General features: G+C 45.0%; 1 protein-coding gene across 3 annotated transcripts in view; it reads right to left on the bottom strand.

Moving 5' to 3' along the window:
* igsf9ba (immunoglobulin superfamily, member 9Ba) overlaps nt 1-19447 on the bottom strand; it is a 72690-nt gene that overhangs the window by 3926 nt on the left and 49317 nt on the right. The window contains exons 13-20 of one of the 3 annotated variants that reach the window (XR_015087528.1): nt 18688-18914; nt 18518-18602; nt 17085-17246; nt 16960-17005; nt 10297-10383; nt 6701-8323; nt 5264-5306; nt 1229-1362 (exon numbers count right to left, since the gene is read on the bottom strand). Coding sequence is in view for 2 of the 3 variants with exons in the window: in XM_086036330.1 (XP_085892456.1) it covers nt 1229-1362; nt 6701-8323; nt 10297-10383; nt 16960-17005; nt 17085-17246; nt 18518-18602; nt 18688-18914 (2364 nt within the window). In the remaining variant the exon portion in view is untranslated. The remainder of the gene's footprint in view (nt 1-1228; nt 1363-5263; nt 5307-6700; nt 8324-10296; nt 10384-16959; nt 17006-17084; nt 17247-18517; nt 18603-18687; nt 18915-19447) is intronic. The other 2 variants (XM_086036330.1, XM_086036331.1) reach the window with 2 other exon arrangements.

Raw genomic sequence — 19447 nt, 5'->3', positions numbered from 1 at the left:
CGCTCAAATGTGAACACAGCCAACTAAATCTGCTTGCAGTCCAAATCAACCTAGTAAGGGTCAAGATCTCGTATGTTACCAAAAGCACTGGGGCACAGTCTGCATGTCATTCGAAAGCCATCCAACCTCAGTGCTGCCTACTTGCCATTCTCAAACTCACCTTACCAAGTTTTTTTCTGTTACTACACTGTTCTTTACCGTTGACTTAACCGTTGACAGTGGTTGGTTTAGCATGTTAGCAGTTAGCACCTAGACGCCGAGACATCAGATAGCAATGCTAACGTGTGAACGTGACGCAAACCAAAGGGTGACACCGATATTGTGTACAAACACATTAACTGATTAGGACAAGATGAAGTCAACTACAGATGTCAAAGTACTCAGACCAGAGGCCTGCATTTTCTAGCTCTTACCCCTGGTAACTTATCAGAGCTGAGCATTTCACTAAAAATTGAGTGTCTGTTATTTGTCACCCGTCTGTAGCGTGAGTACCCTTCCGACGTCAGTCATTCGCCTTTTTTTTCCGTGAGGTAAAAATAGTACCTGTCTATCTATTTTCAAACGAGCATCTGTCGGCGAGTCCGATTAAACTTTCACCCCCCAAGGAAACACCCCCCCACCCCTCGCTGGACAATATTTGAAACAATACTTGAACAGAAAGAGTGACTAAATGCACTTTGGAAGCCTGCCTGCTTGCTTTGACAGCCTGGTCCCTCACTCAAATCTGTACCGCAGGCAACAACAACTTTCCTTCGCCGAGAAAAATAAACTAATGATGGACTGCAGACGGATGGCGGACTAAATAAAAGGGTTTCCTTCTACACTTAATCCGTCTATTTTTAAAAAAAAATCTGTTGTTTGTCAACCATCAGCAAGACGGGCGTCCGTCAGTGTCGGATAAACGGACCGGTCCGTCAGATAGATGGAACACCCAGCTCTGCTTATTATTGCTGTTATGCCACACGTTTGACCTATTTGTAAAAATAACATCCACAATCCAACCCAAAACCACAAATACAGCGCTGAACAAATGTATGAGACCAGCACTCCATCCACTTTCTATAACGGATCATGGGTGAGTTGGAGCCCACTGAATCTAGTATACAAGTCAGGTGCTCAGTTCAGTACACTCCCTCCACAAGTTTGCTGAGATAAACTCCCAACTTTCCAACTAACTCTAAACACAATGATTAGTCTAGAAAACCTGGGAATGGAAATCAAAACTTACCAGTTCTCCTTGCGGAGGTGGCATTGTTATTGTTGTTGGTGGCCACTCCCTTAGCTTTCGTGATACAGTGGTGTAGCAGTGCTGGTAGTCTCTCAGACCCAGCAGCAGCATCACTCGCCCCACCTAGAGGCACCCTGGAGAGAGCATACAGAAAAAGAGAGAGAGAGAGAGAGAGAGAGAGAGAGAGAGGTACAGCACACAGCGTCCCCGCATTAATCCAACACTCCATCCCAGTAGAGTGAAAATACAGAATAATGGCGGCACACTGGTCACACTGCTACTGAGTGGTCTGAAAAACTCCACATACTCTATTAGCACTGATGAATGATAAGCGTTAGACACAATGATGTAGGACAGGGGAAGACAGAGTTGACACACTTGAAGCAGTCATTACATGACTGACACAATTCCCAGAGTCACTTACTTGATTGAAATTTACATGTAGTTTAAATTTGTTGCTGATACAAACGTCAAATTACAGTTTGGTTCCGGTTCATAAAATCAGTGGCAATTAATTTGCAATAAAGGTTTCAGTCTGTACATAATGACTGCTTCAGAAAGGCAAAATTGATCACTTTTCCTATTAATGAAAAATTAATGAATATGCCTTAATAAGGATGGAAGGGGGGAAAGGAGACAGATTAGCCAAAATATTTTGAATTCAAGCGTGACAAAGCTCTAATGTATTAGATCCTTAAACACACTGACAAAAATCATTGGAATTTTATTTCTTAAAAGATTTGAAATGGAAAAAAGAAATGCCTACTCTACTGAAATCACGACATGGGGGCCGGCATCTTTTTGGCGTGCAATGCATCGTGGGGTGACGAATGGCTGAATTCCTTTGCTAGTTGCTGTTAAAATACATCAGTTTGGATTTTTGGTTTATCGTCTCCTGTCAGTATTCTGCGTAATGACAACCCTGGCATGGAAACACAGAGTGCCTAAACTAATACCACACTAACAATAACAATTTCATGTTTGAACACATCATGTAAGCATTCAGAGACCAAGCTGGAAAAAAAATATGTGAACCCCTAAGGCCAGTCGAATGACTTCTCCAAGAGCTAATCGGTGTCCAGGAAGCACAACTGTTCAATCAACTTGACTGGAGGTATTGCTGCCCTGCCATATATATATATATGTGTGTGTATATATATATATATATATATATATATATATATAAACACTAGTTTTGAGTTTTCTATTCACACAAAGCACTGCCCAATGTGAACCATGCTTTGCACAAAAAAGTTCTTCGAAGACCTACATTTTAAAATTGTTACCTTGTATGACGGTTCAAAGGGTCACACAGGTATTGAAAAAGACTTCATCAGTCCATCATAAAACAGATTGTGTAAAAATGGATAAAGTTCAGCAAAACTTGCTACTTTCCCTAGCTGTGGCCGACCAGTAAAGATAACTGAAAGCGCACAGTGCAGAATGCACAACGAGGTGATGAAATTCTCAAAGCTCAAAGTGTCAGCTAATGACTGACTGACAACTCTGGCACATGCTGACATCTTGGTTGACAAATCTATGATAGAAGTAAAACATTAAACAAAAATTTCATTGGTGGATACCACAGAGGAGGGTGTCAAAACTATTGTGTGTAGACAGATGAAAACAATTTCAGTTATTTGGGAGAAACACAACATACTCTGTGGAGTAAAAAAGGCATAGTCCACCACCATCTAAACCTCAAACCAACTGGGAAGTTTGGCGGAAGGAATATCATGGTGTGGGGCTGCGCTGCTACTTCTGGGCCTGGACACATAGCTATCTTCAACAAGATTATCTAAGATGTTTTACAAGAGAACTTAAGACCATCTGTCAGTTAATTGAAACTTAACAGTGGATGGGTGACCGAACAGCACAACAATCCAAAGGACAGAAGTAAATCAACTGAATGGCTTAATGGTAGAAAATAAGCCTTCTGGAGTGGCCCGGTCAGACTCCTGACCTTCAACCAATTGATATGCTCTGGAGCAGGGGTCACCAACTCCGGTCCTCGAGGGCACATGTCCTGCAGGTTTTCCATCTCTCCCTGCTGTAACGTCCATCCATTAACTATACCGCTTATCCTCACAAGGGTCACGGGCGTGCTGGAGCCTATCCCAGCTGTCTTTGGGCTGTAGGCGGGGGACACCCTGAATTGGTTGCCAGCCAATCACAGGGCACACAGAGACAAACAAACATCCACACTCACAATCACACCTAGGGGCAATTTAGAGAGTCCAATCAACTTACCATGCATGTTTTTGGAATGTGGGAGGAAACCGGAGTACCAGTAGAAAAGCCACGCAGGCATGGGGAGAACATGCAAAATCCACACAGGGAGGCCGGAGCCGGGATCGAACCCACGACCTCTGAACTGTGAGGCGGACGTGCTAACCAGTCGACCACCATGATCAGGATCGTTATCAGGCATCTCTAGAGCTTGCTGATGAGTTGATCATTTTAACAGGTGTGTTACAGCAGGGAGAGATGGAAAACCTGCAGGACAGGTGCCCTCGAGGACCGGAGTTGGTGACCCCTGCTCTGGAGAGCGAGCGATTCACACCAGATATCCCAAGAATATTGCTGAATTGAAAGACTGCACGTAATTTCTAACAGAGGAACCCAAATATCTCGTGACTGGTGTGCAGGTCTGATCTGCAGCTACAAGAAACATTTGATTGAGGTTATTACTGCCAACGGAGGCTCAACCTGTTCATAAATCTAAAGAGTCTCATACTTTTTCCACCCTGTACTATTATGTCCTTGTCTGTGCAATAAACACACAGAAACATACTGTATAATAACTGTGTGGTATTAGTTTAAGAGAACTGCCTGCATTATTGTTTTGACTTTGATGAGGATCAGATCACTTTTCGTAATATTTTATGCAGGTAATCCGAAAGGTTCACATACTTTTTCTTTTATCTCTATGTGTCCTGTGATTGGCAACCAATAGTAAGCATTTTAAGCATAGCAATAAAAATATCCTGTTCCTGTCCTGTTCTGCTTTGATGCACATTTTTACAAATTACGAGACAGGACCAAATTGCAAACCAGCAAAATTGTCACCCCGATGTCTTTAAAGGCCGGTCCTTGGAACATAATGGATAAACCTTTAATAAGTAAATTTCCAGTCTTGACAAAAGGATCCAGTATTCACTTATTTGAAGTTGAGAAGTAGAACATGTTGTTGCAGCCCTCATGGACAGATGCAACAAGCTAACATTTAAATTGAGGCTCAAAATGGAGCTAAAGGGCCCTTTTTGAGTGTTCAGTGAGGTCAGATTGTGGAGCCCAGATGGCATCCATCTCTTGCTGCTGTGGAGAGAGAGAGTGAGAGGCATTAGCAGAGAGAGGGGAGTCAAATCTGGGGTGGGGGGCGCGGCGTTCTGGCTTCAAACGCAGCACGTTTTCCATATAGACATGAACACGGTACAGCACACGTTGATCGACATGAACACTGCGGCACAAGAGGCTTCACCATGCCGGCGGGAGGAGATGGCAGGAAGAGGAAAATGGCCGTTAAGAGGGACAAGTCACATGACGGGAAAGGAGGAGGATGGCCATTAAAAAACGGTCACATGACGGAAGGCAAGAAAGCACAAATGTACAGAGAAGTCAAGTTTATCTTGTTATTTGTTTGGTCATATAGAGAGAAGTTTAGAGAATGCATGCATGGCATTTTGCACATGGAACAAATCTTTAAAGGGGAATACTCCTTTCTATCATTCAAGTGCGTCCTCTATTGATTCAAGGCTGTTTTTTTCATTACCTATGCGCAGGAAAACATGTCAAGCAAAGCCACTCGCAAGCCTTGATGGCCGCAGCTTGTGCCGCAGCAGGCTCACATTGCCTTAGTGCTACTTTTGACAAATGCGTCCTGCGGCCGTGATGATTACAGTATTACCATTAATGCCACTCACTTGAATCCAGCACAGAGGCACCACCCAAAGCGATTCCCCTTTAAAGGAGAGAGTGATTTGAGCCCTCCACCTGCTGACCCCCTCCCCTCTCAAACATGGGTCCGACCCTTACCTATTGCGGCGTGGGGGGCCGGGTCACAACGCTGCCCAGATAGCTGAGATCAATCAAAGACAAATCAGGTAAGACCCTCGCCCGCTAGCAAACAGCAGTCTTACACACTGCTACCACTTCCCCTCTGGGGACCATTGACGTGCACCAGCCAGTCTTGGCTTGATTGTTGGCGAGAGGGGCCACTAAGAACACGGGGCATATATACTGTACATTTTTTATTCAATTGCCACGTATGGAATTGCTGATGTATTAATATGTTCTTGAAAAACTTCTAATGATATCAGATATCAAGTTGTCATTTCCGAAGGTGCACTTGAAGGCACAATTCAATGGCTAGTCAATTCTTTACAAATGCTGACATTAAAGAAAGCAAAAAAGCCGTTAACGACGACTGCGGGGGGCTCCCAGTTTACGACACTCGAGGTTACAAAAGTCGTGCAATTAACTTGTTTGCGCAGAAGAGTTAGAATACATGGTCACGCCGGCAAAACGGCACGTTTAGTTACCGCCATATTTAACAATTTTCATTGTTTTATGACCTACTGTATAAGTGCTTTTCATGCATTATTTACTAAAATTATGTTTTTACTACTGTGTTAGCAGAAATCAGTGACGGAATACGATGTGTTTCAGCTTACGTACATGGGAACAGAACACCGTTGTAAACCAACGGTTTGTACAATTATTACTTTTATCAAGTACAGACATGTAACCAAATCAGAAAATATATAATATGTACTACTATACGGGTACTTTGTTTATGAAATTAATCCATGTTTGATCATTAATATTGATATTTTGATACGCTTTATGTATCAAAAGCGGAATCTATAAAGACGAACGTCCGAATGTTGTTGCACTACGCCTCTTCATTCAAGTTAAAACTTGAGCATTTTATTATTTTTTAATAATTTTTTTACACTACATGGTATGACTTTTAAGAATGTTAAAATGTTACTGAAGATGTATTTCAAAAAGAGGTTACATGATGCTGACAGATCATGGATCCATTACATCCTATGTGAACACATTTGCGTTTGAGTTTTATACTGTATTTTAAAAGTGTCTGAGTTTCAAACAACTTTTGTCTGTGGTAATCGCTAAGATAGTTAAGCTGAAGGTTATACTACAACGAAAATATGTTTTTCTTAACAATTGGACTTTGACTTTTTTTTTAAATTATGTCTATTACTCTATTTTGTGGCTCAATATTATCCATTAAATGTGCTATCAAAAGTATATTCTCATTTTAAATTGACTTTTCACAGGACAAAGACAGTAATTAAGATATACATGCGTGCTCAATGCTACTACATGCCTTCTGCATATTAGGGAACAATATCTGCCCTAATTACATCTTAATGGAGCCATTTTAGTCATATTTACTTGGCATATATAGACAGGGAGAGACGATTCTCTGGTGGAATGATCACCTACCCTGAGGCAGAAACCTGGAGCTGGGAGGGCTCTGAGGGTAGCATCTCCTCCTCCGTCCTTCTCTGGGACGGCCTTTGCCCGAAAACATCCCTGCCCTCCGGCGGGGGAGAGGGGGACTGCGAGGGGTAACTGGCTGCGGTGGAGGCGTAGGACATGTGGGCGGCGTGGTAACCAGGGCTGGCCTGCTTTCCGCCCTGACTCGGAGTGGGAGAGGCGGTCAGGGAGGACCTGCGGGAGAAGGTGGCCGAGGGCTGCAAAGTGAGCTCGGGCATCTCTAGAGACCGACTGGTGCGGAGGATGCCGGGGCGTGGAGGCGGGCGCACAAGAATATCTGGAGAACCTGGCTGGGTGCTAAGTGGGCTTTGGGAGAGTGGGGACAAGCGGGAAGGTTGGAGTACTAAGGGGGGCAGGCTGGGGTCTGCTCGGCGCCCCGCCCTCGGGCTGAGCCAAGACTGGGGGCTACTACTGGGGGCTGTGCTTGGGCTCCCTGCGCGGGCTGCCGGGTCAGGGTAAGGCAACACTGGTACACCCACTCCGTGGGCCGTGTGTCTGAGCTGGCCGAGACTTTGGGCCTGTTGCATAGCTAAACGCCTAACCGGAGGCCCCGGGGGCCTGTCTCTGCCTGGGGGAGCCACGGGGACCTCCAGCTGCAGGAGTCTCGGGCTTATCGGATCCGTCAGGGGAGGGAGGTGGAGGCGACCGGGCGGGAGCGAGTGAGAGGGGTACGAGGGTGGGTCGGGCATGTCCGGCGGATGATGTAAAGGATGGTGAGGGGGGAACATGAAGCGTGGACCCTCCAGACCCAGGAAGGGTAACGCATGAGGCTGCCAGCTTTCAGGTGAGCGAGGTGGAGGGCTGTGAGTGTGAGACAGAGAATGGCCGGAGGCGGTGTACTGATGGTGCTCCATCTCTCCGCTCTCCTCGGGGATGGAGGGATAGCCAAAGGGCCCCTCAGCAGTACCCGGTGGGGAGGACAGAGCGGAGCTACGCGGGCTGATGTCAGGCATGTAGAATGGTGGTGGAATCCCTGATTCAACGCGGTTGCCGAGATACCCATAGAAGGGGCCCTGCGGGAAGCCCCTGTAGCGGGCAGACGGGGCCTGCCCTGAGGCGTGAAGTGCACTGCCCTCTGCAAAGCTCATACCTTCCATGGCCCTGTGCAGGTGGGGGCTGTAGGTTGGGGGCTGCGTGGACTCCAGGCTGGAGGATGTCGGGGAGAGCTGAGGCCGCAGAGTGGGCATGATGGGTGGCAGAGGCCCAGGGTCGAAATCATTCTCCTCGTCAGACTGCCGGAACTCGGGGTACAGGTCGGATTCCTCGGCGAAGGGGAAGCCCTGGATGCGACGGTGCGGCGGGCTAGTTTCCATGACAAAGCGGCCATCGGGGCCGCGGCATATCAACTCGATTGGTGTGGTGACTTCAGCCTCGTGCTTGGACACGCTGTACTTCTTGCTGGCTATGGCACGCTTGGTTTTCTTGTAGAAGGAGAGCTCCTTGTCCTTGTCCCTGTGGGGGCTGGGCAGCTTCCTGACGTACAGCCCGGGTCCGTGGGAACCCTCGGACGAAATGGAGCGAGGCCGAGATGGTGGGGAGCTCTCCGGGCTAATCTTCCCTGATGACAACCTGACATAGAATGGGACAGAGACGAGGCTTCATTAAAAACGTGGGAGGAAATCAGAAAGTAGGGTATACACATACCGACAGTGGGGCTAAATTTGAGGCTGTTCTTTGATCCCTTGCGATCAAAGTCAGCTAAGGTCTGATTCTTGGATATCTGTAGAATTACCCTTAGCGATTAATTATGAAGTGGTGATGGGTACATGACTAATTTTTCTCTCTTCTTGGAAAACATTTGTGGTCAACAATCCTAAATGTAAAACCTCTTCAATATACACGGTGGAAAATCATTATGTGTGTGGTCAACACCAAGTTGGGCTGAGCCACGGACTCCCAAGATTGGGATGTGAAATGATAGCCAGTTAAGAGGCAACCTGGAGCGGGGTACACACGTGCCGATAACTTGGCCAAGACAGGAAAGACCTGATTTTCTGAAGTTTCTAAAAGCTTCCCCTTGAGCAGTTATCTTGTGGTGTGGGCTGTGTCTGGGCCGACAATCGTAAATGTCTGTGGTCAACACAGACTTGGACCGAGCCACAGACTCTGTGATTGTGACGCTGAAGCTCATACTTTCGGCAGACACAAATAGAGGAGCAACTGGCTGTGTTCAGTGTTTGTATAACGGGTCGCACAAGTATTTTACTACAATTAAAATGACTAGAAGAAAAAGAGTTTGCCGTCGCAATATAGCTACCAGACAAGCAAAAAGTTACCTTAGCATTTTTTATTTCTTCTTCTTCTAATACAGGGGTTCGGTCCGCAAGAGGCCCTTTCCAGCCAGTCTTAGGTGTACCCCTATTCCAACACACCTGATTCAAATGATCAGCTCATCAGCAAGGTTTGCAAAACCTGATGACGATTCTGATTATTTAAATCAGGTGTGTTGCTGTAGGGACACATCTAAAACAGGCTGGATTAGGGCTCTCAAGGACTGGACATGGGCACCACTGTGCTACTACTATTGTGCATGTTCCATGTGGATGCCTGGTGGCACCATGCTGCCTCGAACAGGTCCGTCGGTGTGCATCAAACATCTGGTTTGGGGGAGGAAACTTGTGATTGTCGGTGGAGAAACGGTTAGGATGTGTGGTGTGTGGTGTGTTGCATCTCCAGTACACCACATACTATAAGTCTCTGATCTTGCCTGTGAATATTCTTATTTATTCAGAACAGTTCATTCCCAGGACATTGAATCAATTGCAACTGGACTATTCTGGTCAACTTAGAGGATGTTTGGCCTCTCATCCGAGCGGGCTTCATCACTTTGTACACATAGCTAGGATGACGCCACCCTGAGTGTTGGCACGGAAACCCAACTGCCACGACTGGTCTCGGTCTTTTGGAATGCAAAACGACAATTGTTCAGATGCACTGGAGGGAAGTAAACACTACAGAGCAGTAAACATGCCATGTTTTTCCTCGTCATGTGTGAGATCTCTCACGTTCAAAAGAAATTGGTAAAAATCTTAAAGTTCGGCATGTATGTACCCCTCTCAAGGTAGACTTACAAAAGCTATATAGAAAGATATTTGGTATTCTACCTTTTATCTGTAAGGCTTTTTCAGGGACACTGAAGAAACTTTTTTAGTAGAAATCCAGTTTCTTTCACTGTGACTTATGGATTATTTCCATGGTATGGGTGACTGGATCTCTTTTGCTAGCGGCTATAACTAAAGCGTAGTGGTTGCTTTTTAAAGAGATGCAACAAATAATGATTGTAAAGACAACCGTATGGCAACTATAGCATGTTGGACAGGACAGCAGCTAACAATCAAAGCTGGGATGACACACTAACAAAACAAAGACATTTAAACAGGCCGTAGTCTGCCCACACCAGGAGCAGCATAGCTTCCATATAGTCACTGTTCATGCATCTTAAAAACTGTCTCCACATGTAAAACCACCACAACAAAAAAAGCCACAAGGTCATGTCTGTATGAAAGCATGCATGCCAGGCCAGTGCAGTGCAGCACACTCACAGGGGGCTGGCGGGCGGGGGCAAGAAAGTGCTCCTGGCAGGCTCGTCCCAGCAGGGCTCTACCCCGGGCAAGGGGGTGAGAGGAGGCCTGCGGCGGGAGACAAACAACACGGGCCTAGTTCATCTTTAACTGTATCAGGAAGGCAGAGGAGGCCTGCTTGCATCCTAATGTCACGAATGAGCCTGTTTTTTCACCAGTTGCAGTGCACTCACGTCTACATTTTTTTTTTTTTTTACACACAGACAAATGATTACACACGCACACACTAACGGTAAATGTGCAGCTGAACAACAAAAAAAGTGTTAAACACTGAGAGTCATGCAGAGAGCGGACGGTGTTTGAGGTTAAAGAACACACATGGATATACAAAATTAATACACGCACACACACACACACACACACACGCATACCCCCACTGCTGCTCGGCCACTCAGGCTAGTGTGCTTTAAATGCTGACCGGGCAGCGGTGATCTACACACGCTCACCCCCGTGCATCTTCTTTTGCACCTCCAAAATACATCACAGAGAGCAGTGGTACCCAAACTATGGCCCACGGGCCAGACACGGCCCACCTTCACATTTTGTACGGCCCCCTGAACAATACCAGAGACGCATTATCTTTTATCTCCGTCTGGCTAAACGATTGAGACTAACACACGAATAGAAAGTGACATTCTATTCCACCCTCTCATTCCGATTTTAGAACGTCTGAGCTAAATTTCGATTTCTAGTTAGCCAGGGGAAGAAGCACAAACCAAGTAGAATAAGTGTGTCGATGCTGCGGCGCAGTTGGACGCTCGTCCTCACTGGCTGCTCCTTTCGGTCAGTCCCTCCTCTCGCTCCGTGCCGGCAAGCGTGGGCCACATCTCTGGACGTGTGCCAGGCCCTTCCCACGGATCTTCCCAGCTGCGATGGCCGCTGGGACCCCGTGGTGGCGAGAAGGGTATGTGCGGCATGTGTACCTCAACGCTCACGGGGGGGACCTCAATGAGCAGACGCTCGATGAGCGGAAGCTGTCAAAAGTGCCAGCAGGAGCCGTATTTATTTTTCCACATAAGAATATGGAGTCACCGCCGGTAAGTTACGTTATTCAAGAGAATCTGCAAATGTAGGCAATAAATAATATTAGCAAACGCGAGCTTGTCATGTTAGCAGTTGAATTAAAGGAACAGTAGGGAGTCATGGGTAAATCACGTTATTCCGCAAAGTGCATCAACAAGTGTAGACTTTAGATCAGGGGTCGGCAACCCGCAGCTCCGGAGCCGTATACGGCTCTTTCATCCTCATGTTGCGGCTCTGCGTTGCTTGGGAAAATAAATGATAAGTGTCCGATTGAAGCGCATGTTACTTGTCTTCAAAACGTGTATCATGCCTTCTTAGTTAGTCAAAGTTTATGGCCACTTTCATGGTCCTAGGTTGGATACCTATCAGATTTTTTTTGCAACGCAACCGCAGTCTGAACCTCCAGGTCGCATACATCTGACATTGACGTCAGGAGCTCAAAATGCGTGCGGAGGGGTCAGTGCCGACAACGACTCTGCAGTTGTTTTGAGTAACATTATTGGCTTTATATTTAACTTTAATTGCATCCCACTTGAAACATGAAGCATAAAGTGGAAATTTACGGCTCGATCTGCTCATTTTTTACGTGCGGTTATGACGTGACGTCATCTTTAGTGATGTCTCCATGAAATGTGATTGAAAAAAACTCGCCTCATCATTTTCCTCCAAATACTGTATTTCTCCGACCGATTCGCTCCACTGTCGAAATGCCCCAACACGCCGCACCACATTTATTTCCTTAAACACAACGTCGTAAGTGTCGCAACCGTTTATAATTCATAATGTTATATGTACGCTTACACAATAAAATAGATTTTTCTTAAAAAGACGACAACTTGCAGTCTTGCGTAAAGATGAAAATGACTAACTAGCCCTGTAGACCCTGCATGTGCGCAAAGGTTCATGAGCAGAAGTCCCATTAATCAGGTCAAATAAATATTCAGGCAGTTATTTTGCAAATATGTATTTTCAATGTTCAATGAAATTGTGCTCTTTTTTCCACTGTACTTTTAAATTCAGGCATTTTGTTGGATGGATAATTTAAGTTCAGTTTTTTAATTCATATGAAAGAGACCTTCAACTGCGCTTTTTTTGTAAGAGTTCAAAATGCGTTCATTTACTAAATAAAATGTAATGTGTATATATATATATATATATATATATATATATATATATATATGTATATATATATATATATATATATATATATATATAGTAATATAAATGCATATATATGTGTATATATATATATGTACATGTGTATATATATATATATATATATATATATATATATATATATATATATATATATATATATATATATATATATATTTATATATGTAACATGCATGGTAAGTTGATTGGACACTCTAGATTACCCCTAGGTGTGGGTGTGGGTGTGACTGTGGATGTTTGTTTGTCTTTGTGTGCCCTGCGATTGGCTGGCAAGCAATTCAGGGTGTCCCCTGGGATAGGCTCCAGCACGCCCGCGACCCTTGAGAGGATAAGCGGTATGGATAATGGATGGATGAATGGATAAATATTCATTTTCTGTTTCTTAAAACGCATCAAACAGAAGCATATTTCATGGTTGCTGATTTATAATATTCATGGAATACTAAAGACATTATATACATAGACACACAACGTCATTTAATATCTATTATTAGTTTGGTTGGTCAGAGTTTTATTTCAAATGGCTAATTTTTAACACACCAAGAATTCATCTTGATATAGTTTTAAATGCAAGTTCTAAAGGAGTCATTATGTCATGTAGAAGTTTGGCAGGGTACAACCCAGTCTAGATTTTTTCTTATTTACTGATCAAAGAAAATTTGAAGTAGGTGAGATTTGTACTTCTTTAAAACACAACAGTATAATCATAACCTACATTGTTTCAGAAAGATGTTGCGTGCAACCATGTGGTTCATTATTTGATTTTTTTTTTTTAATTGGATAAACATTTGGAATTTGCCAACAAAATATTTGATTAAAGGCTTTGGAAACCGTCATTTTCGACCACACAATAAGGCCGTAAGTCTTTGCGAATTAACTTTTCTATGGCATTCTATGGCATTTTCTGAGCCTGTGGAGAGCTTGAAAGTATCTTGCAGGCAAATGCAGTGTCTAGCTGCATTTAAATAGGCTCAGAGGCATTTTCTAGCAATTCAGGGTGATGTCTGTAAAGGTGTTTATGGAGATTGGTGGTATTGCTACAGTATTTAACCTCCAACTTGCAATGCTTGCACACAGGTGTGGTCTTGTCCAGTCCATCTTGCTGACCACTCGCTTTAAATCCAAAATGTTTTTACACGCCTGCCTTCAATCTCGCTGGAGTTTTGGAGAAGATAGTGTGGGTTTTCAAGCTGTGGATGTGTGTTTAATAGTTCTGTCTGACTTCGTACATTGTTGTCCACCACCCCGACTACAAAGGCCATTGATGTTCTCTGCACAGTCCCTGTTTTAGGCAACAGTACGTATATGCATCAATGTTGGTCAAGAAATTGCAAAGTAGTAGAAAGTTTAGGGACACACACTGTAAATCAAGTGGTAAAATAAATATCGCTGGACTCGGGTCGAAAGCCTCCACTTATCTATACCACATTGAAAAAAAATGCTGTGTATCATTTACTCAATTTTATTTCGGCAAGTGGTTGCACGGAATACAATCATCGGAATCCAGATAGATTTTTAGCAGACTATACATCTACTTTCAAAATGTATTTAGATACAGATGATTTTTATTTTGTTGCCGCCATCAGAGAAGGGAAAAGTTATGTGACCCTCACAGGAAAAAGTTTGGGGACCCCTGACCTAGAGTATAATTCTAGATATGCATATACAGTACAATATTATAGATTTTTACTATTTTTAACTTACTCTACTTTTAATTTACTGTCAATGACTGCTACTTGTACCAAATGTGAACTGTAACTGGTAAATGAGTTAAGTAGGCAAACCATAGTGGATGTTTGAGTAGGTAACAGAAACTACACTTTCTTATACTGTATTTATTTTTAATTTTATTCAAATGAAGACTAAGGTCATGGCGGATGCCACAGCAAAGTGGAGACTGCGACGTAAGCAGCAACAAGGTAAGCTAATTTTAGCATTTTGTTGTTTTTACAATGCATATACTCACATATTACAGTCACAAATCTGCTTGACCAAAAAGCAACTAATGAGGTTTCTTTGCTGATATAGTATCCATCCATCCATCCATTATCTCCCGCTTATCCGAAGTCGGGTCGCGGAGGCAGCAGCTTCAGCAGGGAAGCCCAGACTTCCCTCTCCCCAGCAACATCCTCCAGCTCTTCCGGAAGGATCCCAAGGCGTTCCCAGGCAAGCCGGGAGACATAGTCTCTCCAGCGTGTTCTGGGTCGTCCTCGGGGTCTCCTGCTGGTGGGACATGCCCGGAACACCTCACCAGGGAGGCGTCCAGGAGGCATCCTAATCAGATGCCCGAGCCACCTCAACTGGCTCCTCTCGACGCGGAGGAGCAGCGGCTCGACTCTGAGTCCCTCCCGGATGGCCGAACTTCTCACCCTATCTCTAAGGGAGAGCCCGGACACCCTGCGAAGGAAACCCATTTCGGCCGCTTGTATCCGAGATCTTGTTCTTTCGGTCATGACCCACAGCTCATGACCATAGGTGAGAGTAGGAACGTAGATCGACCGGTAAATTGAGAGCTTCGCCTTTCGGCTAAGCTCCTTCTTCACCACGACAGACCGATACAGGGTCCGCATCACAGCAGACGCTGCACCGATCCGCCTGTCGATCTCCCGTTCCATCTTACCCTCACTCGTGAACAAGACCCCAAGATACTTGAACTCCTCCACTTGGGGCAGAATCTCATCCCCGACCTGGAGAGGGCACGCCACCCTTTTCCGACTGAGGACCATGGTCTCAGATTTGGAGGTGCTGATCTTCATTCCGACCGTTTCACACTCGGCTGCGAACCGCTCCAGCGAGAGTTGGAGATCGCGGCTTGAAGAAGCCAACAGTACTACATCATCTGCAAAAAGCAGAGATGCAATACTGAGGCCACCAAACCGGACCCCCTCGACACCTCGGCTGCGCCTAGAAATTCTGTCCATAAAGGTTATGAACAGAATCGGTGACAAAGGGCAGCCTTGGCGGAGTCCAACGCCCACAGGAAACGAATCCGACTTACTGCCATCAATTCGGACCAAACTCTGGCATCGGTGGTACAGGGACCGGACAGCCCTTATCAGGGGGCTCGGTACCCCGTACTCCCGAAGCACCCCCCACAGAACTCCCCGAGGGACACGGTCGAACGCCTTCTCCAAGTCCACAAAACACATGTAGACCGGTTGGGCAAACTCCCATGCACCCTCGAGGACCCTGCTGAGGGTGTAGAGCTGGTCCACTGTTCCACGGCCAGGACGAAAACCACATTGCTCCTCCTGAATCCGGGATTCGACCTTCCGACGGACCCTCCTCTCCAGCACCCCTGAATAGACCTTGCCGGGGAGGCTGAGGAGTGTGATCCCTCTGTAATTGGAGCACACCCTCCGGTCCCCCTTCTTAAAAAGGGGGACCACCACCCCGGTCTGCCAATCCAGAGGCACTGTCCCCGATGTCCACGCGATGTTGAAGAGACGTGTCAACCATGACAGCCCCTCAACATCCAGAGCCTTTATGAACTCCGGGCGGATCTCATCCACCCCCGGGGCTCTGCCACCGAGGAGCTTTTTGACTACCTCGGTGACTTCAACCCCAGAGATAGGAGAGCCTGATATAGTATATTCTTGACATGTTTAGAACCCTGGGAGACCAGGTAATAGAAATACAGCACCCTAACAACGAGAAGCAGTGTATGGAGCACAGATACACTGTGAAATATCACGCTGCTCTGAACACATTTTTTATCCAAGAGAAGATTGAGATGGCGCGATTGTAGGGTAGGCAAATATCCAGAGCTATGGCACAGAAACAGTTAAAATAAATTTTAACTTACTTAACTTAAATTACCCCGCAACCCTTGTGAGGATAAGCGGTATAGATAATGGATGGATGGATAACTTAAATTACTGGTAATTAATTTTGATATCAGTGATGGGTTTTTTATATAACATTTTGGCAATGACAATGGAACCCCACCCCTCACTGCTGCCCTCATTCTTTGCCGCCAGTCCAGTAGTCCTGCTTGTTAAGAACCTTCAAAGTGGCTAGCAGTGATCGGAACAGGAAAAGGTAGCGAGGCTAACAGCTATTCTCATTCACAACCTTATTCTTCTCGTACGCTGCGATCCGTGCGGATGCATGAAGACTGTCAACGGCAGCAGAGGTGCTAAAAACATGATTAGTGACTAGGTGACGTCAAGCTTTAAACTGTTGATTCAGAGTAGTAAAGTCAACTATTAAAACTGAGTTAAACCGAGGAGGTGCAGTGCAATGGAAAAGGGACAGAACTGTCCAATTGATGACTGATGTCCTCGCCTGTGCTCCCCACAGCCACTTGGGAGCATGTTTGGTATCTGGGGGATTGCTATGCTATGCTCTGCTCTGCGTTGATCAAATCTGGTGCAAAAGAAGATGCAAGACTGAGGACATCAGCGTCTTGGAGGCATTACTTACGGTGATTCCACGCTCTTCCTGAAGTGCGTCACGGATAAGGGAGGATCTGAAGAGGACAAAGACATTCATGGTTACATTTTTTGTCTCGAGACACCAAAAGCGTGCGCGGTTAGTGGTGGACGGACCCGGTTTGCGCTTGAGCTTGCGCCGGTGCTGCTTGTTGACAAAGCACGCCGCCAAAGTGCTGAACAGAACGGCCGCTGCCAGGAAACAGATAGTTGCCACCACGCCCGCCACCACGGGACGGGCCAGCCCCTCGTCAGCCACCTCCGCAGGGGGAAAAGGATCTGATGGGCACAGTGGAAAGGTTAGAAAGTAAGAAACTGCATGGTCAGGATTTTTTTGGTATGTATCATATGATGACTGCATTGGCGTAAACCCATGAATCACCAATTGTGATTGGTGAGGAAGTTTTTTTTGTTGTTGTTTCGTTTTTTTAACACACATTTACTTTATGTGTACAGTACGTTAAAGGACAACCAGAATGGGGCTTGACACCTACCGACTCAATCTCCCATTGCCGAACATGAGCAGAAATTTTGGTGCCCGTGAAGGGTCAAAAACGATCAATACTAGCGAATTAACTCATGTGCTACTTAAGTGCTTTATTTTTGGCGATGGCACCAGAGAAGCATTCTAGTAACGGTGAAGAGGAAAAGTGCGATGCTAACCATACATTATAAAATGTAACATTTCAGTGGTATCACAGTGACAAAAGCAATACAGCGTTCCCCCGTATATTTGCGATATACAAGTGGAGGATTTGCCTATTTGTACATTTTTTGGGGATTGGTTATCGATGAAAAACTCATTTATTGGGTATTTTGGTGCTCAGGCCAAAGCATTGCTTAGGCACCATCCTGTGGCATCTTCAACTATGTTGAAGTGAGTTGAGGAGCTTCATTTTGGATCAGGTAAGTACGATGATTAGTGATATACTTTAATTCAAGTGTTACAGCAGAACGCAGTGCTTGAAAATAAATAAAAACAACAATAAATGCAGTAAATTGAATAAAAATACATAGCGTATTTTTGGCACGATATGGTGCACCGGATTATAAAGTGATGAACAGGTCTATTTTGGGAAATTTCCATATATAAATTGAAAATTTCCCCACTGTGGGATCAATAAAGGCATTTTTATTCTTATTCTTATAGGGCCACCGGGTTATTGGGCGCACTGGGTTATAAGGCACATTGCTGCACATTAAGGGAAACAAACCAGTACAAAAAATGTGTCAAACTTCATCCAACTTTAGTTTGACATCCATACATGAGCCACACCTGATTATAAGACGCGCTGTCAATTTTTGAGAAAATTAAAGGATTTTAAGTGCGCCTAATAATCCGAAAAATAGGGTAGTAAGAAATGAATATACAACCTTTTTGGAATATACAAGCAAAAAAACATGCTGTTTAGGGGCAAAAGGTCAACTGAACTGATTAATGCACCTTGTTTGTGGGTTTGGGGGCCACAAATATTGGAACTAAAGCTACGCCACTTGCAGAAGTTATTCAATAGAAGCATTATACTTCAAGTTTTAGGTTTTGTACTTACCCGTGCTGGACACTCCTACTACATTGCTGCTCTCGCTGATCAGGTCTTCCATGACTGCCATCACTCGAAACTCATACCAAGACTCCTGGCGTCAGGAAGACACAACAAGCGCACAACAAGTTCTTTATTTTCTCGTTATCTTCGCCTAACTAAAAAACACAATTTTTCACCTGAACCAGGTCTCTGGCGACGAGCTCGGTCTCGGTGGACGGGATCAGGTCGTCCAGGGTCTCCCATCGCTCCCCAAGGCGGAACTCCATGATGTAGCGATTGATGGGCGACGTGTGGTTGCCCGGGGGGAGCCAGGTAAGGAGGACACCGTGCTGCGTGCGGTTGGCGGTGAGGCACCGTGGTGGGGTAAGAAGCACCAGTGGTTCTGGGGTGCCCAGGGGAGAGCCTGGGGAATAAAATCAGACAGCTTTGCAAAATACCTCCGCCACATGCACAAAAGATTTTTGTTCTTTGACTGTTGAAATGCCCTTTGTTTTACTTGCATTATTTTGCATGGATTTCTGTTATGAGTTTATGACAAAATGTATCATATTCATGCCTGAATATGATTAATGAAAAATTCACCTTCTTAAATTCCTATTGGAACTTGACCGAAATTTATTGGAACATTTCCAGCCCTTTGTAACTCAACCCGCGGGCCACACACGACTCGTTTCCTTTTTTAATTGGGATAGCCGGACATTTATATTATTAAGAGTCCTGTAGTACTCGTTTAATTCATTTAGCAATTTGTACCCTTTAATTCTTTAATCAACAAAAACTAACATAAAAAAGTTTCTATGGAATGTACAGATTTCACAACAGGTTCCCGTCTCCTGGTTCTGAATGTATAGAAAAAAAAGTATGGAACCAGATCACAATTAGAATGAACACTCTAGGTTGTGGGTTGCATTCACTGGTTCCTGTAATTGTTGTAAC

The sequence above is a fragment of the Filicampus tigris genome, chromosome 7, assembly GCF_054856515.1.
Source record: "Filicampus tigris isolate MCC_2025a chromosome 7, RoL_Ftig_1.0, whole genome shotgun sequence".
Classification (NCBI taxonomy): Eukaryota; Metazoa; Chordata; class Actinopteri; order Syngnathiformes; family Syngnathidae; genus Filicampus; species Filicampus tigris.
The sequence above is the reverse complement of the archived record's forward strand: the minus strand, read 5'-3'. Positions and strand labels throughout refer to the sequence as shown.